The sequence below is a fragment of the Ambystoma mexicanum genome, chromosome 1q, assembly GCF_040938575.1.
Source record: "Ambystoma mexicanum isolate Mex_15411 chromosome 1q, UKY_AmexF1_1, whole genome shotgun sequence".
Lineage (NCBI taxonomy): Eukaryota > Metazoa > Chordata > Amphibia > Caudata > Ambystomatidae > Ambystoma > Ambystoma mexicanum.
This window is the reverse complement of record NC_090922.1, coordinates 103,476,181-103,503,879: the sequence shown is the minus strand read 5'-3', so window position 1 is coordinate 103,503,879 and position 27,699 is coordinate 103,476,181. Positions and strand designations below refer to the sequence as shown.

Here is a 27,699-nt window from a genome sequence, read left to right as displayed (position 1 = left end):
GAGTCCACCGCATAAGAGGAGGAGGACGCATCCTACACCACCTCTCCTACCTCTGCGGCCTGCTCTGCCTTCCCCCCCGGTCTACTACCCACGGGGATGATGCAGGCACGGACACGGCTACGACAGGTACAGATGACGACGGAGGCGACGACGGGACTTGTCCCCCGTCGCCCCCTGCTCGGGCGTCCCCGCCCGACGAGATTGGATCCTTTCATGCCATGATTTCTAGGGCATCCAAGCTTTTCCAGCTCTGCCCAGAAGAAAAGAAGAAAGAAGGGTTCCTTTACCAAAAGCGCGAGGCTAAAAGGAAGACTGTCCTTGCCGTACCGCTTCTTGATGACATCTGGGATGAGGGGCTCGCCCTCCTCAAGAACCCTGCCATGGCGCCGGCAAAGAGAGACCGGAACGAGAAGAAGTACCGGGTCCCCGACGCCGCCCCCTTCTGCCTTCAGGCGCAACCTACCCCGGATTCGGTCGTCTCGGCGGTGGCAAAGAAGAAAGCTGGGGGGGGCATCGGCCTCAACATCAACTTCCCCGCCGGACGGCGAGGGCAGGAAGTTGGACACGATGGGACGATGGATCATCTCATCCGCAGCGACGACTATCAAGGCGGCCAATGCCATGGCTATCGTAGCCCGCTACAACAGGGAGTTGTGGTTCAAAATCGCCCCTCTGTTATACTTCCTTCCAGACGCCAAAAGGGCTGAGGCCCTTGAAATCCTACAGGAGGGGGAGATTGCTTCGGACCACGCCATCACGGTGGCAACGGACATCGCCAACACCGGTTTCCGTCATTTGGACAACAGCGTTTGCTTGAGACGACGAGGATGGCTCAAGGCCACGGATTTCCGCCAGGACATACAAACCAAGGTCTTGGACATGCCCTTCGACGGGAACAACCTGTTTGGGAAGGCGGTTGATGAGTCCCTTCAGGCCATCAAGACAGACACAGAGACTGCCCGGGCACTGGGAGTGCTCCAACAACGACAGCCGTCCTTTCAGAGCTCTGGAGGCAGACAAGGTGCCTCCAAGGGATCCGGCAGTGGCTCCTCCACTTATCGCCAAGCAGCAAGATCTTCGACCCAGGAAGCCTACAGGGGAACGCGGCAAGTCAGGTGGTGCCCGTAGTCGTCGACAAGGTCAAGGAGGCAAGGCGGCCTCCAAACAAGATTGAACCGACCGTGGGGTCGGGCCCCTGCCGAAGCACCCCGGTGGGAGGTCGGCTGGCGAGGTTCGTCAGCGTGTGGGAGTCCATCTCCACCGACCGTTGGGTGCTGGACGCCCTGGCCCAAGGGCACGCCCTTGTGTTTCAGAAGAAGTGCCCTCTCGTTCCACCCGTGGCCAGGAAGGAAAATCACGTCCCCCAACTACTGTTGTAAGTAAGGTCGATGCTCAAGAAGGGTGCCATCGAGCTCGTCCCAAAGAGGCTTCAGGGCTCCGGAGTTTACTCAAGGTACTTCCTCGTAAAAAAGAAGACAGGAGGATGGCGCCCCATCCTGGACCTACGACGACTGAACAAGTACATCAAGGCACAGAGGTTCCGTATGGTCACCCTCCAGCATGTGCTGGGACAGCTGGAGGAGGGCGACTTCCTGTCGTTGTTGGACTTAGAGGATGCGTACTTCCACATCCCCATTCTAAAAAGACAGTTCAAGGCCCTCCCGTTCGGATTGAAGTCGGCACCCAGGGTGTTCACCAAGTGCCTCGCACCGGTGGCTGCGCCTACAGGGGATCCACGTCTACCCCTACCTGGACGACTGGCTCATCCGGGCAAGGACAAGGGAGCTTGCGGGGGGCACACTGCGAAGACCGTCCAGCTGCTCACAGACCTGGGATTCTCCATCAACTTTCCAAAATCCCACCTGGTTCCGTCGCAAGTCGTCCTATTTCTGGGAGCCAAGCTCGACACAGTGGCGCGGCTGGCCTCGCCGTCGGAGGAAAGGACCAGGACCATTCTGGGCAAGGTGCAGCGTCTGCTGGCCACAGACATGGCCAGGGTAAGATCCATCAAATCCCTTCTCGGGATGATGTCCTCCTGCATTTATCTGGTGCGCCTTTGCAGGCTTCGGAGGAGACCCTTACAGGAGTTCCTCGACGCCCGCTGGATCCAGTCGACGGGCAGCTTCGAGGACAAGATCCCTCTCAACGAGACGTTCCGTCAGGCGATCCGGTGGTAAGTACCCGCTCCCATCTGTCGGTGGGCACAGACTTTCAGACCCCAGCTCACCAGGTGACCGTGACGACGGACGCCTCCCTGGAAGGTTGGGGAGCACACTCCGGAGATCTTCACCCGAGAGGCCTTTGGCTCCCGGAGGAGAAGTCTCTCCACATAAACATCTTGGAGCTCTGCGCGGTGTTCTGGGCCCTCAGGTCCTTTCTTCCGCCCCTCAAGGGCAAGGTGGTGAGGATCTTCACCGACAACACCACCACGATGTTCTACATCCGGAAGCAGGGCAGAACCAGGTCCCCGGCCTTATCCAAGGAAGCCCAGGATCTGTGACATTGGGCCGTCGCCCAAGGGATGTTTCTGGTACCTCTTCATCTGGCAGGAATAAAAAACACGATCGCCGACTCACTCAGCAGGGAGCTGCGCTCGTGCCACGTGTGGGAACTACGCCAGGATCAAGTGGATCGACTCTTCCGACGATGGGGTGAACCCCAAATCGATCTCTTCGCGACGGCGATGAATTCCAAGTGCCGGAGGTTCGCCAGCAGGTTCCCCCAGCCGAGGAGCATGGGCGATGCTTTCTCGTTCCCCTGGGACGGCCTATTTCTTTATGCGTTCCCTCCGCTGCCATTGCTGCTCCGGCTCATCAACCAGCTCAAGAGGTCCCAGTGCAGGATGATCCTCGTCGCACCGGCGTGGCCGAGGCAGATCTGGTTCCCGGACCTTCTGGACTTGTCAGCGTCCCCACCAGTCAAGCTGCCGACGGACGCAGACCTTCTCTCCAGAGAAGGAGGCGCCATTCTTCACCACAACCCGGAGTCGCTGAATTTGCAGGCCTGGCTCCTGCAGCACTAGAGTTTGGAGGGTACGACATCCCGGCCGACTGCAGAGAGGTTCTTGCAAAGGCCAGGGCGTCCTCAACTCTCAAGTGCTACAGACATAAATGGAAGAGGTTCTCTGTCTGGTGCCGTGCACAGAAGATTAACCCTCTGCGGATTACGGCCCCTCAAGTACTGCCGTACCTACTGTCGCTGGCCAAAGCTGGACTGGCTCACGCCTCCATCAAAATACATCTGGCTGCAATCTCCCGATATACCAGGACGACGGGACGGGCGTCCTTGTGGTCTCATCGCCTGGTGAAAGAATTCATGAAGAGACTATTCCGATCATTCCCGCCGGTGAAGGCTCCTGCCTCGGCATGGGAGCTTAATGTGGTGCTGACCAAGCTCATGGGGCCCCATTCGAGCCTATGCATTCGGCGCCTTTGAAGTTCCTGTCGTGGAAGACCGCTTTCCTCGTGGCCATCAGCTCCGCACGATGAGTGGGAGAGATCCAGGCCCTATCTTGCAAGCCTCCATACTTGACTTTTCATGACACGGGGGTGGTGCTGAGGACACACCCATCCTTTATGCCCAAGGTGCCGTCGGACTTCCACCTCAACGAGCCCTTGGTGTTGCCAGTTTTCTTCCCGTCGCCTTCGTCGCCGGCTGAGAGGACTTTGCACTCGCTGGATGTAGCTAGAGCACTGAAGTTCTACGTGGACCGCACGAAGAGTTTTCGGAAGACGTCACAACTGTTTGTGAACTTTGGGACTGTGAATCAAGGGAAGGCTGTCTCGAAGACTTCCATTTCCAGATGGCTCTCCGGCTGCATCATGCACTGTCACCGGTTGGCAAACCGACAGCTGCCCGGCCGTCCGAGAGCCCATTCGACCAGAGCGATCGCTGCTACCACGGCGTTCCTGTCTGGTGTGCCCCTGCTGGACATCTGCAGGGCTGCGACGTGGAGGTTGACGCACACCTTCACAAGGTTCTACTGCGTCGATCGGGACTCCAGGGAGGAGTCCAGGGTCGGCCAAGCAGTGCTGCACAACCTGTTCGCTTAAGGTGAGCCTGGTGAGGAGGTAAGAGTTGCTTAATGTTGAGCCTGTTGCCACCTCCTGTGGTTGTGCATGTGTGTACTGCTATGTATTCTCTTATTCATGAGCATGTGAATCCATGCCAGACCCCATTCTGGAGAAGGAACAAGTTACTTACCTGTAACTGTTGTTCTCCAGCATGGGTCTGGCATGGATTCACATGCGAACCCTCCCGCCTACCCCTCTGCGGCTCTTCACTTGGTCATACTGCCACTTTACGTGCTACCAAATCTGAGGATGGCTGCCGGAGGCGGGGCTTAGGGAGAGGGCAGTCATTGGCTGGGGGCAGTATGACCCAGAGACCAGTGATTGGTTACTACTAAGAAAGACAGATCAGAAACGAAACTGATACTGATTTTTTTCTATACCGAGGATTCCCGGCCTGACGACGGGGAATATTCATGAGCATGTGAATCCATGCCAGACCCATGCTGGAGAACAACAGTTACAGGTAAGTAACTTGTTCCTTACCTCACATGGTCCTCTCCCCTGCTCTTCTAATCTTTGCATCAATCAGGGACGTCATTTAGAGGTCACATGGGGTCGCAGTAGGGTCTCCCTTGCTACCTCTGGGAAAAAAAAGTTTTTTTTTTGTTTTTAAATACAAGCTCATGTGGCCAGGGCCATGTGGCGCTTTGCTTCTGGAGTGGCTGACTTTCTTGTTCAGGCCTCTTAAAATAAAAAAAAAAATGGGTTTCCACAAGTGTAACACTTTCAGCAGTGACCCTAAATACGAAAGAATAGGAATTACAAATCTAGACTCATTAAAGGTACACTTCAGGCTGTGAGTCACTGATTTAGTCTGTTCTTAAACACTTAAACTCAGCCTTTCATCCTTCTGAGGTCGATAAATGAGTACCAACACAGGTTGGGTGATATTGTATGTATATTTGTTCTATATAAAGCGCTTAAGCGTAAGTGCTTTATAATAAGACATCATTATCATTTGGCCATGGATGTCTGCTTGCATTAACAGTAATTTGGTAATATTGGCCTATACACACTGACCTTAACGATACATATGGTGATCCATATTTGTATGAAATGTACATAACATTATAGTGATATAGGAACCATATTTTTCGTAGTGTACTTAGGAACAATGCTATGTGATGCCCATTTCTGTTTTGTCAAGGGATGAAAGGTCGTGTTCCATCACTTCCCGTGATATCTCTTAGGGGTGGGGTCAAATTACATCACTTCCTCTGATGTCATCAGAGGTCAAGGGCGTGTGATGTCACTTCCGCTACCCCAGGCATTTTGGAGAAATGACATCCCTGGCATCAATCCCGCTCCTGGTACCACCCTTGCATGCTCTTCTCTGTATTTCGAGTCACATTGATGTGGGTAAGCTGCAATGGTTAAATTGCCAAATATTGAGTCCATAAAATCACTTCATCTCTGCATTTCTGTGATAATTGGTTTAGTGTGAATATGCTGGTGCCTCTTCATCTGGCACTTCTTTTTTTTCTATGTTTTTCTCTAGAACCTCCTTTTTTGAACTCTATGCTTCTTATGGGTGTGCTACACATGCTAAAACCCGGTGTTTATGTTGTGAATCATTTGTCCTCTAAAATCTAAAGCATTCATATTCTTCCACCTTAGATTCACTTGAGTGCACCATGTATTCAATTCCAAATGGTTGAATAAAATCCATTCCAAATTGTTGCATTTAAAAACATGTGAGCACCTATAATTTCTGCACCCTGCCCACATGCTCTCATACACTGGGGCAATATGAGTCATAGTTGCTTCTTTCACATTCATGTGAATGCTTGGTACCCTTCCTTTGTACATCATATCCTCAACCACCATTTGTTTTTTTTTAATTAAAATGTTTTGTTTGATTTTACAAACTTTTTGTTTATAATTCTGTCTCCATTTAACAAACAGCAGAGATATAACAATAAAAAGTATTATTAGATCGTTTCATTTCTTTGGTTCATTTAAATCTCTTTTGTGATCTCAGTCCAGAATTTAATTACTGTAATAATGAGCCATTGATCTTTTCCTTGTAACAAATTTGCCCATCTTTCTTCTGTCGTCATATGTTTATTCGAAATCTTGAAGAAATCTCTCTATAGGTTTTTCAGAGCTGGACAGACCATAATCAAATGAAATAAAGTTTCTAGTACTTTTGGTTCTTTACAGAACCGACAGACTGGGGATACAGTAGCTGTTTTATCCATCAGCGACAGGTAGTCTCGAGTTGGTAAGATGTTAAATCGAAAGTGCAAAAAAATCACAGATCCTGCGATCCGGAAATTGATTTAAATATTGAGGTAGTTCATTGAGGGCTCTTAATTCATTTCCACATTTAAGGTAGCGTTTGTATTTTGTTTGATCATCTATTGTTTTTATCCAGTCGTTGGTTTTTATTTTGCGTTTCGCATGCTGCGGTCTGTTTATCAGCATTTCATCTGTGATTTCTTCTATTTGCATTTTTCTTTTAATCTCAGAAGACCATTTCGAGAGAGCTGAAATGTGCAAGGCTTGTTCTTTTTCCTTGAGTATTTCCAATGATGGTATTTTATCAACCGATATTATTTTTCCATGCAGGTCCATCTGTTTCCACAAAACTATGGATTGGATGGACTGTAGTCCCAGCTCAAATCGGATTCTTGCTATTGGAAACGACTTGGGAAGTGCTAGAGTTTTCCTCCAGAACATCGCCTGACAATAATACCAATTGATTGCCTGCTGGTTGACTAGGGTTTCACTAGCGTAGGTTAATATCGGGATTACCTTTTGTTTGTACAACATGGTTGTCGCTTTTGCCGAGTACGTTCCATATTTCAAGTGAAAGAACCGCCCTTGTCTTGCTAATGATCTTGCTTTCCCCTTAATATGTTCTTTCCATTTGTTTTCGTTCTTGGAGGGGTTAATCAATGCACCCAAGTATTTTATTGTCTTGGTTGTGATAATTTCTTTGTTTTCTAGTTGAATTTTTGGGGTATGTTGAATCCTACTGTTCTGAGTAGAGAGTTTCATTACCTTTGTTTTGCAGATATTAATTTGCAAATCTTTTTCCAGCATGTATGTTTGTGCTTTGCCCAATGTTTCTTGTAAGCCCTTCACAGTTTTATCTAGTATGATGATATCATTAGCATAGATTAACGTTTGAATGGGCTCACTGTTGATCTTAGGTGGATTTGCTTTTCTGTTTTGTATTTTTTCACCAAAATCATTGGTATACAGGTTGTATAGGGGGGCGGCTAAAGGGCACCCTAGTTTCAACCCGTTCCAGGTGGGAATAGATTCTGTGACCATACCATCGTTCGTGAGCCGCACTCGAACAGATGTATTTGAGTAAAGTTGTTTTATTGGGTTCAGAACACAAGGAGGGCAGCCCCATGAGGTTAATTTGGTCCAAAGTTTATGCCTATTAACTGAATCAAAAGCCATCTTTAGATCTATAAAAAGAGCGTAGACTTGTTTGTTTCTGGCAATCGCTTCAGATTTTACCATGTTCAGCAACAAAAGGTTCACATTCGTTCCAATTTTGGTGACGAAACCTGTTTGTCTTTTTGCTTGTTTTCCATTGCTTGCTGCCCAGTTAAGTTTTTTTTTGTAGCCACGAAATAATTTTCCCAGTGGATCTAAGAGGGCTATCGGTCTATAATTAGCCGGGTTCTTTCGATCTCCTGCCTTAAAGATTGGAATCAATATAGCAACTGTCCAGGTATGTGGGATCTCCTTTGTCTTTTCTGTGAGGTGAAGAAGGTAGATAAAAAAAGTTTGCCCATTCTTCCGGAGCTGCTTTAAGATTATTGTTTGACAGGCCATCCGGACCTGGTGCTCGAGAAGAGTTTAGTGCCTTGATGGTATTTATTATTTCTTCTGCATCCCAGTTGAGGTTCCAAGAAAAATCATCTTCTTCACTGGCTTTTGTCGAAGTCTGCGAATTTTTGATTATATGGTCCTGAAAAGTGATTAACCCAGATGTGAGATTCGACTTCTTGAATCATAGTTTGTTTTTTCGGAGCATCATTCATCATTGACCATAAGTATCTCGTATTTTTCAATTGCAGAGCAGCAAGAATCGTTTCTGCATCGTTTTGTTTCATTATAGCTTTATTTGCTTTTAATGAGTTGGAATATTTTTGTTTTTCCTTTTTTATTTGAATTTTGAAATCAGGTTCTTTCTTTTTTTCCAGTTGTCGTAGTCATTTTTGATGTTGCTGTTTCTTTTGTTTGATTTCCATGTTATGGTGATGTCTATGGATATGGTTTCGTGTGTACTTGGACCTTGATCGTGAATATTGGTATTTTTCTAAGATCCATCCATAGTTCAGTTTTGAGCGATCTTTAAGTGGTGCTTCTTCGAAGGTACAGAGTAGTTCGGATACTTGATGTCGCTGTATTCGAAGTTTATTCAGCCCATTAGTAACTTCAAGTTCTGGTAAATTTATACGATGGACTTTTATTGTTTGGGCAGTCCACGAGATTGATATTTGATGATGATCACTCGGGTGTGGTGTATTCAACCACCATTTAAAAGCCTAGTGTGTGTAGATGGAGTTTGTACTCCTGCCTTTATTAAGCACGTTATATGTCCCATCAGTCGGCAATGTGGTGGGCTCTTTTCACAAAAAAAAGTTCCTTGCCTACATTCACAGAAGTCCCCAGAAGTTATATGGTGTGCAGTGTGCCCGATAGAAAATTCCTCACCTGCCTTTACAATGTGGTTACATTTTCAGAGACTGTTCTGCAAACCAGGCATTTCATGTACTTTTTCTTTCTTTGTTTCTAGGGCTTCTCTGATGACCGGCATGGAGATGTAGTGGTGGTGCGACCAATGAGGGATTACTCTCTGAAAGAAATCTCCTACTACAACCGTATGTTTGGCGTACAGACCGTCTTCATCCCAGCTCTTGACACAAAGTTAAGTGAATGACTGGCTAGATCTGAATCACTTGCTTCATGTGTCTCCTTCTCTGCTTTGGTAGGGTAGCAGAGTGTTTCATTGTTTTCATAGTTCCTGGTTAGAATTTGGCCAGCAGAGCCATGCCAGCCAGCTGTAACGCATAATGTCCCAATTTTGAACTGCTCAAAATATAGTGCCTGATGTAAAATGTGGCACCCTTATGACGCAGATGTGCACCGCTGTCTGAAAATACACCCACACTCGCAATAGAATAGGCTTATATACTCACCTCTGGCAATGTTAATTTACTATAGAAAATTATGATTTTTATTCTGGTTTTTCCTTTTCTGGCTGATTTAAATAGGATTTGCCTAATGGAATTTTTCTATATAGCTGCATCAGTTCCCCATTTCCGCATTATGATGGTGTAAATTGCACTTATGGCATCCCTTAGAAAGTAAAGTTGGAAGGCTCTGTTCTGAGCTGGGCCTAGGTTTCCCTTGCTGATCTGAACCTTCGGTACTTCACCTAGTGTTCTTTGAAAAGTTACCTTGAACTTCATGGCATTGCAACCCAGAGGACTTAAAATACTACCTTTTCCCAAAATCATAAGACTGGATTTGGTGTTGTTAAATAGTTATCGATTTCACGCTCAATTCTGAGCAAATATATTCGTTGTCTGCTTTGACACATAATAGAGCCTTTCACAGGGAAGTCTTCACGACTGGCAGAACAATCTCGACAGAGGACTGACAGTCAACGCCATCTTCAGGCTGAAAGGCACAGTAGGGAGACTGGGGGTAAAGGCATATACATTTAACCCATTGTAGAATGCCTTCATAGACATTATTCCATATTAATATCGGCTCCATATCCTTCATCGTTGGCGAATTAAAATACTCCATTTAAATTTTGCCATTTGTGTACGTTTCTGTGGAATGACATGCACGGGGTGTAAATTTATTGTCTTCTACAGGATTATCAAAAGGAGAAGTGTAGCTCTTTATTTAAATCAAATACACTTAAAGACCGCTGTACAAAATGTTGGGCGGCCTACGCAGTGCTAGCTGAGGCATCTGTCAAGCCTTCCCCCACAGCGGGAAACCTCAAGGCTGGCTAGGAGAGTCTGTTTTGAAAGCGAAACCAAAGAGCACACCGAAAGGGAAGCTTCTGGTTCCCATCAGCTTCTCCCCAACTCCTTAAGGCAGACGTCGGGCCGATCTATGGATACTACCTCTGGCCACATTGAACGGTGCACACAGAAAGCAAAAACACTGTTCGCACGAGGACTATGCAAAGTCGGTTGCTGCTTCGACACTGGCTAAATAAAAAATGGACAAACACATAAAACATGGACCCCTTCGGCGTTGATGCATAAGTCAGAACAGAAATGCTCAGACTCTAGTGGCGAACACTCGCCCCACGTTCAGAAACGTTCGGATATCTGGAAGCATACCTCTTTGTCGCCGAAAAGTAGTTCCAACAAAAATACACAAACACAATGGCTCTGTGTTAACTAAATGTGAGGGATCCCTATCAGACACTCTGAAGAATAAAAAGAATGATTCAACATTCAGATTCAGATGAGGACTAGTTTACTATTCCAACTTCCTCAACCTCTAATGTATGGATAAAGGAAAGGTCCCAGAAGACTATGGACAGGATTTCCTAATTGATGGAGTTTTTGCAAATACATCCACTTGAAGGAAAATAGACAGCAAGTGAGGAGAGTATCCTCATTAAAAAGATTAGGACTCGCAGAATACCGGTAGAAGAGAAACATATTGAGTAGAGAACTACTCTGAGGAAGAGGGCACTTGGAAGATCAGGAAATGGAGCCGGAGGACTATTCAATGCCATCACCCAACGTTATTGATCCTCCTATTACTACAGCCCCATCAGATGATCAGGGTTTATACAGTGATCTTTTAAAAAGACTGCAGACATGTTTAGGATTGATGCTCATGAATCTGAAGAGGATACAGACTTCATAGAAGAAATCCTTAAAATGAAAAAACAGATGGGTCAATATATTACTATATTGAAATCAATTAAAAAGAGGATAACGCCCTCTCTTGTTAGCCCAGCCGTTACTAAACCAGTCAACCCTCATGTTGAAAAAAGATTTTAAGCTTGCGCCCGGACACCTATTAAATATAAGGAGTCAATTTACACCAGCTTGACTAGTTGTAACAACCACGCCAAAGCATGCAGATATACCTTTAACGTCTACAGTTTACACCAGACAAAAAAAGTAAAAAGGTGTATGCTCTAGGAAGAAAGGTGGCTACTTTAGCATTCTGAAAGGTGGCTACTTCGGCAGTCCATCAGGCGCAAATTGCCAATTCTACTGCACTCGGAGCACGATGTAATAGAGCACAATGAGATGAGTTGCACTACCTCATCAAGGAAGTCCACAAACACCTGAAAAGTCAGATGCTACACATTATGCAGGAAGGAAAGCGATCTGTCAATGCAGTCATTATAAATACACTAGAATCCACAGAAACAGCTGGAAGACTAATTGCTAAGGGAACAGTAGTTAAAAGACATGCTTTGTTGCAGAGACGGTTATTAGTGTTAAGACAAACCATTGGACATGCCTGGAGGAAAATCTAGTGTTTGCGAAAGCAGTTCATTACGCTTTGGAGAATGTGAAAAGGGAACATGAAACTATCAAGTCCTTAGGGTACATTTCAGGCAGGCCCTCCCGAACGAGGGATTTTGTTACTAATAGATGCACTATTCATTCACAAACCTATCCAAGAGCTTCAAAATAGGGCACATATGCAGTTGGCTCAAGCACTTTGTTTTCTGGGCAGGATACGCAAAATATTACACCCTTAGGGTTCCAGAGACAGAATAGGCATGGTAGAGCTCATGATAGAAGCCAAATCCCAAGAGAGGCTGCCTATCAAAAAGTGACACCCTAATACACCTTCCCTCTCATGTTAACCTATTAGGGGATCATTTAACATACACCCACGCATGGGAGGCCATAACGTCGGACTAGTGAGCTTTATCCACCTTAACACAGGGTTATTGCCTTGCATTCTTGATAACACTGCACAGTCTACCCTCAAGAAAAAGAACACTGCTGTCGGAGCATCAGATTCTCTCTACAGGCAGAGAGGCAATCGTTAAATGAAAAGCGAGCAATAGAATAAGTGCCACAATGACAGCTAAACAAGGATATTCATTCACTGTACTTTCTTGTTCCAAAGAAAGACGAAATGAAAAGACCTGTTAGATTTTAGACCAGCAAACATATAAGTAAAGCCACAAACGTTCAGAATGATAACTTTGTTGGAAGTCATTCCACTTATCAAAAGAGGTGATTACCTGGTAACTCAAGATATGACAGATGCATACTTTCCCTAGCATGGGGTCTGTCATGGATTCACATACTCATGAATATTCCCTGTCTCCAGGCTGGGAATCCTCGGTAAAAGGAAAAACAGTTTCACTTTCACTTAAAAACTGTATTTCTCCTTTAGACCTCATACTGGCCCGATCCAATGACAGCCCTCTCCTCTGGCAGCCATCTTCGCTTCAGTGTTGGGAGTCCTCGAGTTTGCTCTCCAAGCTATTTGTATGTTTTTTTGTGTTTTTGATAGAAATGGTTATATTTTTGTTTCAAAGAAGCCTGTGTGCTCTTTTCTTCATCTGCCGGGGATCCGTTGTTGGTAAAGTTCTGCGCCCCTCAAGGGCGAAGATCGTCGGAGATTCTACAATTCCTTTGGGCCTACTTCACGCCCTCTGACCATGACGGAGGAGAAGGAGGGGAGGTCTCCTAGCCTTGCACGAAATGCAGGATACACAATGTGTTTGTGGAGGACCGGCACCTACAATGCCTCTACTGCCTGCACCCAGAGCACACGGAGGTAGAGTGCAAGATTTGCGGTGAAAACTATGAAGGACAGGCGTAGTAGGCTGGTAATGGCAAAACCCCAAGGTCTCTGACAGGTCTTCTAAGTCCTTTGAGGGCACCTCATCCGTGGGGGGCCCAAGACAAGGCCAAGAGCCGCAAGTCTGTGTCCACCAGGTTCGCCACGGAAAAGAGTCCCAAAGTGGATAGGGTGCGATCAGCATCACCTCCGCCTCCATTGCCAGCCTACCATCAAGCTCCTCTTCAAAGAGGAAGTCATCTACCCCGGCTAACTATGTGAGAAATCCGAGAAGCCGCGAACGGAGGAGAAAAAGGCTGAACAGCCCAAGCAGATTCAACTGGCACAGGCTGAGACCTCGTTGGCGACCCCGTCGGCGACTGCTACTGTCACGACAGCTAAGGGTGCTAATCCTGCGATGGTAGCTCCCACAGCTCAGAAAGTGTCCCTTCACCTAGGGCGCAACACCGCTGTAGTGACTTTGGCAAAGTCTGCAGGCACACCAGAAGGGATGAAACTGGCTCAGGCCCCGGTTAAAGACCCTCAGGGGGGGACAAGGGGAGGGGGGGTGAGGAGGCCCACGAAACAGCCCTCCCCAAAACCATGGAGGTCTCGTCTATGGACGAAAGTCAGGAGTCCTTACACACGGAGCACTAGGATGTTGGATATTCTGTCGACTCTACACACCTTTGTGTCAGAGATCCAGACGAGGATGCCTCCGGTACCTGTGGTCCCCCACGTCCCCGATCAGCCTCCAGCGAAGAAGAGGAAGCGTCATCTGACGCCCCCATTTCAACCTCTTCAACTTCGGGTCCTGTCTCCCTCAGCAGACCCAGGCACAGGTACAGATGCGGCCATGATGACGAAGACATCGTCGCAGGGCACGGTGAATCGCCACATTTGGATGCTCCACACAGTGTCCCCACCGGATGAAGTGGTATCCATGATCGCCAGAGCCTCTGTGCTTTTCCAGATTTCCAGAATCTGTTTGGGAAGGTCGTCGACGAGTCCCTCCAGGCCCTCAAAGCAGATACAGAGATGGCCCGTTCCGTTGGGCACTCTCCAGCAACACTACTCGTCTTTTTGCTCCTCCAGGGGAAAGTCAAGCAGGTCTTCAAAAGGTTTCTCCATGTTGTACCGACAGCCTTCCAGATCCTTAACGAAGGGAGCCTACAGAGGCCATTCCCAGGCCTACGGTAGCGGAGGACAGTGTTGCTGCAGGTGCCGAAGCAAGCCTGAACCGACCAGGACGTCGGGGCTCCCACTGGTGCACCCCAGTGGGAGGCCGGCTAATGGGTTTCGTCAGTGAGTGGAGAAAGATCACCACCGACTGGATGGGTGCTGGATGCTCTTGCCCAAGTACACACCCTGGAGTTTCAATGGAGGTGTCGGTGGACCTCTCCAGTTACCCGGCGGGAGCAGCACATCCCTCAGCTCCTGGAAGAGGTATGGGCCATGCTGCGAAAAGGGGCGATGGAGCTAGTTCCCCAATGGCTCCGGGGCTCCGGAGTCTATGCCAGATACTTTCTGGTCAGAAAAAAGACCGGGGACTGGATGCCCTTTCTAGACCTACGATGTCTCAACAAATACCTAAAGTGCCAAAAGTTCAGGTTGGTCATGTTGCAACACATGCTTGGCCAACTGGAAAAAGGAAACTTCTTGAGGTCATTGGACCTGAGGGATGCCTACTTCCACATCCCCATTCACAAGAAACGTCAAGTTTCTACGTTTTGTGGTGGAGGGACAGCACTATCAGTTCAAGGCTCTACCTTTCGGCTTGAAGTTGGCCCCCCAGAATGTTGACAAAATGCCTGGCGCCAATGGCAGCCCATCTACATCTACATGACATACACGTATACCCGTACCTGGACGACTGGCTGATTTGTGCCCACTCGCGGGAGCTGGCCGATAGGCTCACAGAGGTGACAGTCTGGCTACAGACTGGGATTCTCTGTCAACTATCCAGTGTCCTGCTTAACGCCATCACAGAATGCGCTGTTCCCAGGCACCAGACTCAATACTACCATTAAACAATAGTAATGCAGTCCTAGTGGAGTCTTGTCAAAATAAAAGGGCCTATACTAAAAAAAACTATTGCCAATCCTTACCATAAATGTTCTAATAATGTGGCGTAATGTTCACAAAATTATATGTCAGGATGCTCGGCCCGTTGGAATCCCTTCTCCATGTTTTCAGCACGGGCAAGGTGGGGTCACTCAAGCAAAGCACACACTCTGGCTTCTCCGGCATGAGGATACAATTCCATGTTCCCCCCCAGTTCAGGACCTTCTGTGTCCAAGTCTCTTTACTTCTTGCAAGTCTCTTGATGCAGAAGGCCTGCTGTATCAAAAACAACACACACATGTTATTTTCCTTTTTCCAGTATTCAATTTGGGTGTTCACCTTGGATCCCCCTCCGCCGGGCTCAGATCCTTTTCATACAAAATTTCTACGTTGGATCCCCCTCTTTCGGGCTCAGATTTCTTTCAAAACAAGGTTCAGAGAATTATTTTTCGAGTGACTGTTGGTTCACCCCAGATCCCCCTCTGCTGGACTCGGAACCTTTTCTTTCGGTCAATTAGTCTCCTTCAGCCAGGCTCGGATCAATTGTGACGTACATTAAACAATCGAAGACTTTCAAATCTGCACAGTGTTTAGCTTGACCCATTGCATGACCCCTTCGATCTCAATATTTCTTTCTGTCACACTCAGCGTCAGTTGGATACCTAACTGAGACCTTCGAATGAGCACCCACGTGGTGCCAGACCACACTGTGTATGGCATCTTCTCTTGGCCTCCCAAAGTTTAATTATAAAGTTCATGTGTTTTGTTTGGCTTCCTGTTGTATTCGCGTCACTCATCCCAAATGCCTCACACACTGTTCTCTTTATACAATGTTGCTGCTTGCAACCTTGGTTCAAAACACGAGCTGGTTCGGTATCAGTCCCTCCTACTCACTGGCTGTGCTGTCTTTTCTGATGCCGCTTTGTTGTAGGAGCTAAGGACAGTACCACAGCGGCAATTGCTCCTCCCCGCCTTGGTTATCGACGCGGGAGAGCCCCGGGTACCTCCGACACATTGTGCAGGTTTGATCAGTCTTAGTTCATGGTCTTCAGTTTTTTACTTTCCAAGGCTCATGAAAGTAACTGTCTTTAGAGGTCAAGGGTACTTCGCTCCTGTCAACCCTCTCTGGTCGCGCTGTCTTTCTCCTTATGTTAAACTGCCATTGTGGAACTGCTGTTTCCCCGTGTGTTTTGCTTCGCTCAGAGTGTGCTTTCCTGCTCCACCTTTTGTCCGTGTGGGTAAGTTTGATGGAAGTCAGGTGTGTGTAATGATCCGTAATTGCCTGATCGTAGTTTTAGGACATGTCAGATATACGGCTCTGGTGTTATTCCGTGGTCGCTCACGGTGAACTGTCTGAGAAAGTGTTCATGTCTGGAAAGTGGGGATTGAGTTCCTAGGTATCCTACCTGGTAGGATGGGGAAAATGTGTTAAAAGGAAGGCGTCTCACACTTGGGTGTCCCACTTCCACTCCCCGAAGACCCCTCATCCAGGTGATCCTCCCGCACTGGTCCACCACCAGGAACTGGGTCCAAAAGCGATGGCTGTGTCCTGGCCACCTGGATGACAGATCCCCGAGTACTAGTGGGTGAGACACCTTCAGTGTTCTCACACCTGGCGTCTCCCTCGGAGGAGCGGATACCAGCCATTCAAGGAAAGGTGCAACGGCTTTCGTCGACGAAGACGGCCACGTTGTAGGCCATCAAGTTGTTACTGGTCAAGATGTTGTCCTGCATTTACCTCGTCCAGCTCTGTAGGTTGGAAATGCAACCCCTACAGTAATTCCGACGCCAGCTGGATACAAGTGTCCGGAAGCTTAACAGACAAGGTCTCAACGACGAGTTCCGTCATGCGATAAGATGGTGGGTGTCTGCTCCAACATCGCCCAGTGCACAGGATTTCAAAACCCCCATACCAGGAGATGGTCACCACGGACGCTTCCCTTGAGGTCTGGGGAGCGCACACCGGACGTCTACACGCAAGAGGCTTGTGGCTGCTGGAGGAGAAGGATCTATATATCAACACCACTGATCTACGGGCAGTGTTCTTGGCCCTCAAGTCATTCCTACCGTCTCTGAAGGGCAAGGTGGTGAGGATCGTCAAGGATAACACCACCACTATATTCTACATCAGGAAGCAGGAGGTCACTTGATCCCCGGCGCTCTTCAAAGGAGTGCAGGACTTGTGGCGCTAGGTCTTTCGGACAGCGGTTGTTCCTCGCCCCTCTCCACCTGGTGGGAGTCTTTATTATTTTTTTTATTTACCATGTTATACAGAAGTTATTACAAACACATTTTTTAACACATGAAAAGAAAGGAAAAAAGGGAATACACATGCAAGGAGAAGGAAGCAGCAATTTTTAGTTTTTTTTGTTTTATTGGTTTATTTCAAACTTTTTAAAACAATTAAGAAATCAACAAACTTTCTATACATTTATATACATGAAGAGAAGAAGAGGTTAGAAATCCAAAATAAAAGGAGAAGGAAAAGAAATCCATAAAATATCAATCTCCAGAGCCAGCCATTGAGGAAGGAGACAAATTGCTCCACCTCTGTGATTGGCTTCAAACTTAAAAGATACATGTGTCACTATTAATCACATAAAGATACCAATAAAAAACCTGACAAGAGCAAAAACTACCAAATGATTTTCCCCCATTAGCAATGGTAGCAAAACAACGTATGACGATCAGTCAAACAAATACAAGTGGTTAGCAGATGTTTTAACTTTTCCGTTTCTGTAATTTTTAGGCAGAATCTACTCTGTTTCTCGACCAGTAGTTTGTGAGCAACTAACACCTCTCGAGTGGTATACAAATTTAGGCGTATTCTCAGGAAGCTTCTGCTAGTAGCTGAACACAGAAACTTCTTGAAGTATTTCGGCACCTGCATTGAGGATCTACACTCAAGTCCATCATTTTTCATCAGTGCCAAGTAGTTCATTTTAGCTTCACTCAATATCCATCCTGTTCTCCAGCATGGGGTCTGGCATGGATTCACATGCTCATGAATATTCCCCGTCGTCAGGCTGGGAATCCTCGGTAAAGAAAAAACCAGTATCAGTTTCGTTTCTGATCTGTCTTTCGTAGTAATAACCAATCACTGGTCTCTGCGTCATACTGACCACAGCCAATGACTGCCCTCTACCTAAGCACCGCCTCTGGCAGCCATCTTCAGATTTTTACCGCACGTTCATGTGTTGGGATCCTCGTGCTATTGCTCTCGAGCGTTAGTGCTATTTTTCGCGCTTTTTCACAAAAAACTTCAATTCTTTCGGTCAAAAGAGCCTCAAGCTCCACCGATCCTACATCCGATCAACGGGGACCCGTGTCGGATTCGTCTGTGCCCCTCAAGGGTGAAGATTTCGTCGAGCTACACTTCGGAGGACTCCAGAAGCTTCTCGGGCCCGGTCTCGGAGATGGCCCAGGAGAAGGGAAGCTCGACGCCCGGAAAGCTGTTCAGGGTCTGCCCTGGATGCCAGCTGCAGAACGTCTTTAAGGAAGACGAACACTCTTTCTGCCTTTACTGCCTTCATGAGGACAAAACGCACGTGGAGAAGGACTGTGCGTTTTGCGGCAACATGTCGGAACGGACCATGAAGGACCGTCATCAACGTCTCGCCAACTGGCTGGAGGGTAAGAGCCCGTCTGGCGAGAAGAAGAAGAAATCCGAGCGGTCTTCTAAGACCTTTGAGGGTGCCCCGGCGACGGGGGCCCAACATAAGGCCAAGCACCGCGAGTCCGCTGGCACCGGGAGCGCCGAACGGTCGGGCTCTACGGGCGCCAGGCAGGGCGCACCCTCCCCGGCACCATCAACCACGAGCCAACGCTCTGGGTCGGGTAAGAGGAAGGCCGAGCACCCGGCGAAGCTCCTGGAGAGGCCCCGGTCGAGCTCTAAGGCAGAGGAGGAGCGTGGCAGTGCCCCCTCCCTCAAGGATAAGGCGGTGAGCGCACCTAAGGTGGTGAAGGCCTTGATCCATCCGACCAAGCCCTCTATCGAAACGGTCGCGGCGGCCCTGGCTCAGCCTGTGGAGGCTGCGCCAGTGGTGGCGACCTCAGGGCCCAGAATCTCCCTGCCTCCTCGGAGGGAGTCTTCTTTTGTGCCCATCGATAGGACCCCCGTGAAACCCTCCGTGGGGAAGAAGAAGGGGGGGCAGGGTGTCGTCGTAGATTCGGCCTCAACCTCAGAAGAGGAGCTGATCGAGGTCTTAAGCCACGGCCTAGGCGTGGAACAAGGCCAGCCCGTCGGAATGGACCCCGACGCGGGTGACGACGACGACATTGTCGAGGATACCGACGGGGCCCCTGCTCGCCCGTCGGATTCCCCTCTGCCAGCGCCGCGAGACAACTCGGCGGCCATTTTGTTGGCCATACAGTCCTTATGCACCGAGATAAGGACGAGGCTACCGTTACCGACGGAGGAACCTCTCCCGTCGGGGGATCCAGAACCGGGACCTTCTGGTGTTCCCCCTACCAAGAAAAGAAGGATCCATCCTCCACCTCCTTTTCAACCGTCGCGCCCCGTCCAGCCCTCCTCCCCGTCCACCCGAGGGGATGATACGGGGACTGACACGGCAGCGACGGGTACGGACGACGAGGCATACGACGAGGATTTTCCGTCGTCGCCCCCCACCAGGGCTTCTCCGCCCGACGAGATCGGATCTTTCCACTCCATGATCTCCAGGGCTTCCGAGCTTTTCCAACTCTGCCCTGAGGAGAAGAAAAAGGAAGGCTTCCTTTATCAGCGGCGCGAGGCCAAGAGGAAGACGGTCCTCGCAGTGCCTCTGTTGGACGACATTTGGGATGAGGGCCTTTCCCTCCTCAAGAACCCTTCCACTACGCCAGCTAGAAGAGACCGGTATGAGAAAAAGTACCGGGTCCCGGATACGGCCCCCCTATGCCTCCGGGCGCAGCCTACCCCGGACTCCGTCGTCTCCGCGGCAGCCAGGAAGAAAGCGGGGGGGGGTGCGGCCTCCACATCGACTTCCCCGCCGGACGGCGAGGGAAAGAAATTGGATGCTATGGGACGTAGAGTCATCTCGTCGGCAGCGACGACGATTAAAGCGGCCAACGCCTTGGCTATCGTGGCCCGCTACGACAGGGAGCTCTGGTACAAGATAGCTCCCCTGCTGGATTTTCTGCCGGACGACAAGAGGGCGGAGGCCCTTGAGATCCTCCAGGAAGGTGAAGTGGCTTCGGACCACGCCATCACCGTGGCGACGGACATCGCCGACACTGGGTTCCGCCAGCTGGGCAACGGCGTTTGCCTTCGACGTCGTGGATGGCTCAAAGCTACGGACTTTCGGCAGGACGTCCAGACCAGAGTCCTGGACATGCCCTTCGACGGGAACAACCTGTTTGGGAAGACAGTGGACGATTCCCTTCAGGCCATCAAGGCGGATACTGAGACGGCCCGGGCCCTTGGAGTCCTGCAGCAACGACGGACGCCCTTTCGGAGCGGCGGAGGCAAGGGCGCCTCCAAAGGTTCCGGCGGCGGTTTCGCTTCCTACCGTCAAGCGGCCCGCTCGTCGTCGCAAGAGGCCTACAGAGGACGAGGCAAGTCTAGCGGACCCCGCCGTCGTCGCCAAGGAGGTCAAGGCGGCAAGGCCGCGTCCAAGCAGGATTGAACCGGCCGTGGGGTCGGGCCCCCACCGAAGCACCCCGGTGGGAGGCCGGCTGGCGGGCTTCGTCAGCGTGTGGGAGTCCATCTCCACCGACCGTTGGGTGCTGGACGCCCTGGCCCGGGGCCACGCGCTCGAGTTTCAAAGAAGGTGCCCGCGCGTCCCCCCCGTGGCCAGGAAAGAACTTCACGTCCCTCAACTTCTCCTGGAGGTAAAGGCGATGCTCAGAAAGGGCGCCATCGAACTCGTCCCAAAGAGGCTTCGGGGCTCCGGAGTCTACTCGCGATACTTCCTCGTGAAGAAGAAGACGGGAGGATGGCGCCCCATCCTGGACCTGCGACGGCTGAACAAGTTCATCAAGGCGCAGAAGTTCCGGATGGTCACCCTCCAGCACGTCCTGGGTCAACTGGAGGAAGGAGACTTCCTATCGTCGTTGGATTTGGAGGATGCCTACTTCCACATTCCCATCCTAAAGGGGCACCGAAAATTCCTCAGGTTCGTGGTCCAAGGGCGTCATTACCAGTTCAAAGCCCTTCCCTTCGGACTACGGTCGGCACCCAGGGTATTCACCAAGTGCCTCGCACCGGTGGCGGCGCAGCTGCGCCGCGAGGGGATTCACGTCTACCCCTACCTGGACGACAGGCTCATCCGCGCCAAGACGAAGGAGCTCGCCGTGGTCCACACGGCAAGGACCGTCCAACTCCTCACGGACCTGGGATTCTCCGTGAACTACGCCAAATCCCACCTGGTGCCCGCGCAAGTCGCACTGTTTCTGGGAGCGAGGCTCGACACAGTGTCCCTTCTGGCCTCCCCGTCGGAGGAGAGGACCAGGACCATCTTGGGCAAGGTGCAACGGATGTTGGTGGCCGACGCGGCCAAAGTGAGATCCATCAAGTCCCTCCTCGGGATGATGTCTTCCTGCATCTACCTCATTCCCATGTGCAGGCTCCGGATGCGCCCGTTGCAAGAATTCCTGGATGCGCGCTGGATCCAGACGACGGGCAGCTTCGAGGAAAGGATCAAGCTCGACGAGAGTTTCCGACGAGCGATACGGTGGTGGGGCACCCGCGCGCATCTGACGGCGGGCATGGACTTCCAGACCCCAGCCCACCAGGAGACTGTGACCACGGATGCCTCCCTGGAAGGGTGGGGAGCGCACACCGAAAATCTGCACGCGAGGGGACTCTGGCTCCCGACGGAGAAGTCCCTGCATATCAACGTCCTGGAGCTCCGTGCAGTGTTTTGGGCCCTCAGGTCCTTCCTTCCGTCCCTCAAGGGCAAGGTGGTGAGGATCTTCACCGACAACACCACCACCATGTTTTACATCAGGAAACAGGGCGGAACCAGGTCCCCAGCGCTGTCCAAGGAGGCGCAGGACCTGTGGCATTGGGCCGTCGCCCAAGGGATTTTTCTGGTGCCGTTTCATCTGGCAGGGATAAAAAACACCATCGCCGACTCACTCAGCAGGGAGCTGCGCTCGTGCCACGAGTGGGAACTACGGCAGGATCTGGTGGATCGCCTCTTCCGACGGTGGGGCACACCCCAGATCGACCTGTTCGCGACGGCGACGAACACCAAGTGCCGGAGGTTCGCCAGCAGGTTTCCCCAGACGAGGAGCATGGGCGATGCTTTCTCGTTCCCCTGGGAGGGCCTGTTCCTCTACGCGTTCCCTCCCTTGCCTCTGCTAATCCGGCTCGTCAACCAGCTCAAGAGGTCACGGTGCAGGATGATCCTCGTCGCACCTGCGTGGCCGAGGCAGATATGGTTCCCGGACCTTCTGGACTTGTCAGCGTCCCCGCCGATCAAGCTGCCGGCGGACGCGGATCTACTCTCCAGGGAAGGAGGCGCCATCCTCCACCACGACCCGAAGTCGCTGAACTTGCAGGCCTGGCTCCTGCAGCGCTAGAGTTTGGAGGATACGACATACCGGCCGATTGCAGAGAGGTTCTTGCAAAGGCCAGGGCGTCCTCGACTCTTAAATGCTACGGACACAAATGGAAGAGGTTCTCTGTCTGGTGCCACGCACAGAAGATTAACCCTCTACGGATTACGGCTCCCCAAGTACTGCCGTACCTGCTGACGCTGGCCAAAGCTGGTTTGGCACACGCGTCCATCAAGATTCATCTTGCTGCGATCTCCCGATACACCAGAACCACGGGGCGGACGTCCTTGTGGTCTCATCGTCTGGTGAAAGAGTTCATGAAGGGACTGTTCAGATCGTTCCCGCCGGTGAAGGCTCCGGCCCCGGCGTGGGAGCTCAACGTGGTGCTGACCAAGCTCATGGGACCTCCGTTCGAGCCTCTGCACTCGGCCCCGTTGAAGTTTCTATCGTGGAAAACAGCTTTTCTTGTGGCCATCACCTCCGCACGACGAGTGGGAGAGATCCAGGCCCTTTCCTGCAAGGCCCCGTACTTGACTTTCCACGACACGAGGGTAGTGCTCAGGACGCACCCCTCCTTCATGCCCAAGGTACCGTCGGACTTCCATCTCAACGAACCCTTGGTGTTACCTGTGTTCTTCCCGTCGCCTTCGTCGCCGGCTGAGAGGACTTTGCACTCGCTGGATGTAGCTAGAGCGCTGAAGTTCTACGTGGACCGCACGAAGGGGTTTCGGAAGACGTCACAACTCTTTGTGAACTTTGGACCTGTCAATCAGGGGAAGGCTCTCTCGAAGGCTTCCATCTCCAGATGGCTCTCCGGCTGTATCATGTACTGTCACCGGTTGGCAAACCGACCGCTGCCTGGCCGTCCGAGAGCCCATTCCACCAGAGCGATCGCAGCTACCACGGCGTTCCTATCTGGTGTGCCCCTGCTGGACATATGCAGGGCTGCTACGTGGAGGTCGACGCACACCTTCACGAAATTCTACTGCGTCGACCGGGATTCCAGGGAGGAGTCCAGGGTCGGCCAAGCAGTGCTGCGCAACCTGTTCGCCTGAGGTGAGCCTGGTGAGGAGGTAAGATGCTTAATGTTGAGTTGATGTGATGCTTAATGTTGAGCCTTTGCCACCTCCCGTGGTTGTGCATGTGTGTACTGCTATGTATTCTTTATTCATGAGCATGTGAATCCATGCCAGACCCCATGCTGGAGAAGGAACAAGTTACTTACCTGTAACTGTTGTTCTCCAGCATGGGTCTGGCATGGATTCACATGCGAACCCTCCCGCCTACCCCTCTGCGGCTCTTCACTTGGTCATACTGCCACTTCACGTGCTTCCAAATCTGAAGATGGCTGCCAGAGGCGGTGCTTAGGTAGAGGGCAGTCATTGGCTGTGGTCAGTATGACGCAGAGACCAGTGATTGGTTATTACTACGAAAGACAGATCAGAAACGAAACTGATACTGGTTTTTTCTTTACCGAGGATTCCCAGCCTGACGACGGGGAATATTCATGAGCATGTGAATCCATGCCAGACCCATGCTGGAGAACAACAGTTACAGGTAAGTAACTTGTTCCTTGTGGGACTTTCTTTTTTTACCAATGCAGGATTGGATATAAGGGACAGCTCTGAAGAGTCCAGATCTAACAGTAGACTCATGCATTTAGCCTTTCAGGCACTAAGGAGATTGTTGTTTATCAGTGAGGCATTAGTCCGCACTATTGTCAGCTGGGGTGCCGTGGAAGCAAGCAGGGTTTTGCTAAAGAGGGATAAAGATTTCCACAATGATACCGAGTAAAGAGAGAATAGGCTTAATTCGAAGCAGATACTCGCTGGGAGTCCTAGAATGCACTTCCAAAATGCGCCTTCCAAGATTTCCCATATTTGCCATGTAAGGTTTAGACTAGATTCAGCTACATACGAGAGAATTGGAATTACCTTTTGGATGTAAAAGGTAATCAACTGAGTCATTGAGAACTTGCCAAATCTTCAGTGCAGGATCATACTCTGGGCCGTAAGAATTTTTACTTTTTACTTTAAAATGTTGGCCCACTGTGTTTTAGCTATGATTTGGTTGATACAGTCTCCCAAATAAATGATTGCGTCAATGCGTTCTAAAGGTTCACGATTTAATAACCATCGGAAGCCTGGATTTCTTTCCCCTTAGCGCCCCCATTAAACACTAAGATCTTAGATTTCGTTACATTAACTCGTAATTCGTTTGAGGTCATATAGGACTGCAATGCATCAAAGCGCCTTTGCAGTCCTATTGGCGTTCTATCAATCAAAAGAAGATCTGCATAGATAATCCAAGGTACCAGGTTCTCATTGTTCTTGGGTGGGAATCCACGCACCTTGTTTTGAATTGTTTCTATGTCAGAGATATAAAGTTTAAAGAGGATGGGCGCCAGGGCACAGCCTTGCTTTAAACCCCAATTAACCTTAATTACTCTCAATAGCAACCCTTGGCAATTCAAACGCACCTGCATCATTGCGTCAGTATAAAGTGCTTCCACAGGCTCTAACAGCTTTAATGGGCACTGCCAATCTCTCAAATTGGACCACAGGCGTTCCTGGTTTACACTCTCAAATGCCTGCTCCAGGTCCATAAAGGTGACGTACAACTCACTCTTTCCCTTAATGGCCTGGAACTTAAGCACATTTAACTGAAATAGGTTCAAGCTGGTGCATATATCCCTAACAAAACCAGTCTGGCAGGCATCTTGCTGTCCTGAGTCACTAAACCATTTTGCCCGACGTTTTAAAATGATTGAGGCAAAGATTTCCCCTAGACTATCGAGGAGTAGGGCTATTAGTCAATAGTTACTCTGCTTTTTTCTTATCCCCTTTATGAAAATGGGTATGATCAGTGCCTTTTTCCAGCTGGGAGGAATTTGTTTCTCCTCCAAAACCTGGTATAATGGAGAGTGAGCAAATTTTGCCCACTCTTCCGAAGCCTGCTTGAGGGCATAGTTTGATAGACAGTCGGGTCCGGGAGCCCTAGAAGTACTTAATTTTAAAATGGTCTCCAAGATTTCCTGTTTTTCCAGTTGCCAGGTCCACCCAGTGGTCTTTGGAGGCAGACGGATAGCAGGCTTAATCAATTTACTTGTCAAAAGTAACTCGAAATAGTCGATCATTTTTTGTTCATCGACCATTTGGGTTTGTAGTGCTTCACGAAGAGTGGCTACTTTATTAATCCATTTCCATGGCAATCTAGAGTTCTTTTTGCTCAACACTGCTAGCATGTTCTCCCCCTCTTCCTGCATGCGTTCTGCTCTAAAGCTATGCAACCAATTATTAAATTGTTGCTGCTGCTTTTTTTGACAAGGGCTCGGTTAATTAGTGGCATAGATCAAGGCCCTCAAATCGGCTCTGTACCTCTTGCTTTCTTTCACCAGTCTACTATTAAATCTGTGTTTCTTAGCAAACTCAGGTCTATACCCGTATTGAGATGTCTGATCATATTTAGCTAAAAGGGAGGGATAATTTAGTGCTTCCTGATTTATTTCCTGTCTTCAATTTAAATCTTCGGTTATGTCAATGACATCCTGCCTTATTAGCCGAATTCTATTCCGGCCTTGGGAAACCTCGGTGGGCAAACTTTCCCCAGCACGCTTTGTTCGAAGGGGACGGCCCCAATGATTTCAAGGAGGGAGTGATCACTAGCCTCCATCGCCTTGATTATTAGGGATTGGACCTCTTGCTGAGTTTTACGAGACACAAAACAATAGTCAAATGTTGCTTTAGCTGTTTGTTTGTTTATTTATTTATTTATATTGCGCTCCCAACCCAGAGGTAACTGGCCGCATTACAAGGATATGCATTTACCTCGTTATACACAGAAGTAGTACAACTTGGGGAGAATGCTTTACATATGTAAATGAGCATAAAGTTATCGTTATTAATACACTAGGCAATATACATGTACAAATAGTCAAGTAATACAGGAAAATAAAGTTGAACATCATCATAATGGGCAAATTGAATAACACCAATATATATGGTTGAGGTTCTGGAGGACTAACAGTGTCTGGGTATGGTACGTCATTAGCAATGATCCAGCTTTTCGTGTCTTTCTTGAATTTATGGAAGGACTCGACGGCTCTTAGTGTGGAGGGTAGTGAATTCCACAGTTGAGCGGCCATAACCGGGAAACTGCTGCTGCCAGCTTTTTTGAGTTTGAACCTCTGTACTTTGAGGCATCCCGAGTTGAAAGATCTAGTAGTATGGACATGGCTATATTTGGTGAATTTTTCACTAAGGTATTGAGGGGCTGTGTTGTTGCGACATTTGTACGTCGGGGACGCTGTCTTAAATTGTATTCTCTCCTTGATGGAGAGCCAGTTGATGTTGCGTCTCGTTGTGGAGATATGTTGTCTGCGAGGAATGCTCAAGGCAGTTCTGAGAGCGTTATTCTGCAAGATCTTGAGTTTCTTGAGGGTATGTTTGCTGGCCCCTAAATAGAGTGCGTTACAGTAATCAATTTTTGATAATGGTAGAGCTCTCGCTAATGTGGTGCAGCTTTTTGTGGAGAGAAAGGGTTTGCAGGTGTGAATAAGTTGTGGCTGTGGCTGAGGCAGTTGCACTGACCTGTTTGCGCATATTCAAGGAGGAGTCGAGGTAAAAACCCAGTGTTTTTACCTCTTTGGCCACCATGATGACATTGCCATCAATGTTAAAGGAGCTGCATTGATCGCTCTCTTTTTTCATGTAGAGAGGAGTGGCTAAGAGGAGTAGTTTGATATTATCATCATTCAAGTACAGGCCATGGGTGGCCATCCAGGCCTGAATGATGAAGTAGATTCTATTTATCATGGCTAGGTCTTTGTCGTAATCGCCTGTTAGAGGTAAGAGGATCTGGGTGTCATTTGCATTATTCGTGAAGGTGACACTCAAGTGGTCCAGATCGTCAAACAATGGTTTGGTAAACGCATTGTACATAGGGGGCGATGCACATGAACTTTGATTGCAGGTATGTTTGGCAGGGATGTCCCCTGCAGTGATATTCAACATCAAAAGATCCCTAATTTCCATCTTTTGGAGCCACAAAATACTAGCGTGCTTTAAGTTAGCACTGTCATGCATGCTGGACGCTACGCTCGTAGGACAGCGAGACCGTTCTACTCCAAATGGAGGCTATTCGATACGTTACCGGGAAAACGACGTTTACACTTTTCACGTCGCTAACTTCACGTGACTTTTGCTTCGTCACGTGAACTACGGTATTACGTATTTAAGCAGCGTAGAAACTTCACTCGCTGCTTCTGATCGTCTCTATTGGCGTTGTGTAGCTGAAC

The 27,699-nt window shown here is 49.3% G+C and overlaps 1 protein-coding gene across 2 annotated transcripts in view; it reads left to right on the top strand.

Annotated features, from left to right (window-relative positions):
* Positions 1–27,699, top strand: part of CTU2 (cytosolic thiouridylase subunit 2) — a 773,185-nt gene that overhangs the window by 473,128 nt on the left and 272,358 nt on the right. For both annotated transcript variants that reach the window (XM_069635914.1, XM_069635904.1), the window contains exon 9: positions 8,839–8,970. In XM_069635914.1, the coding sequence (XP_069492015.1) occupies positions 8,839–8,970 (132 nt within the window). The remainder of the gene's footprint in view (positions 1–8,838; positions 8,971–27,699) is intronic.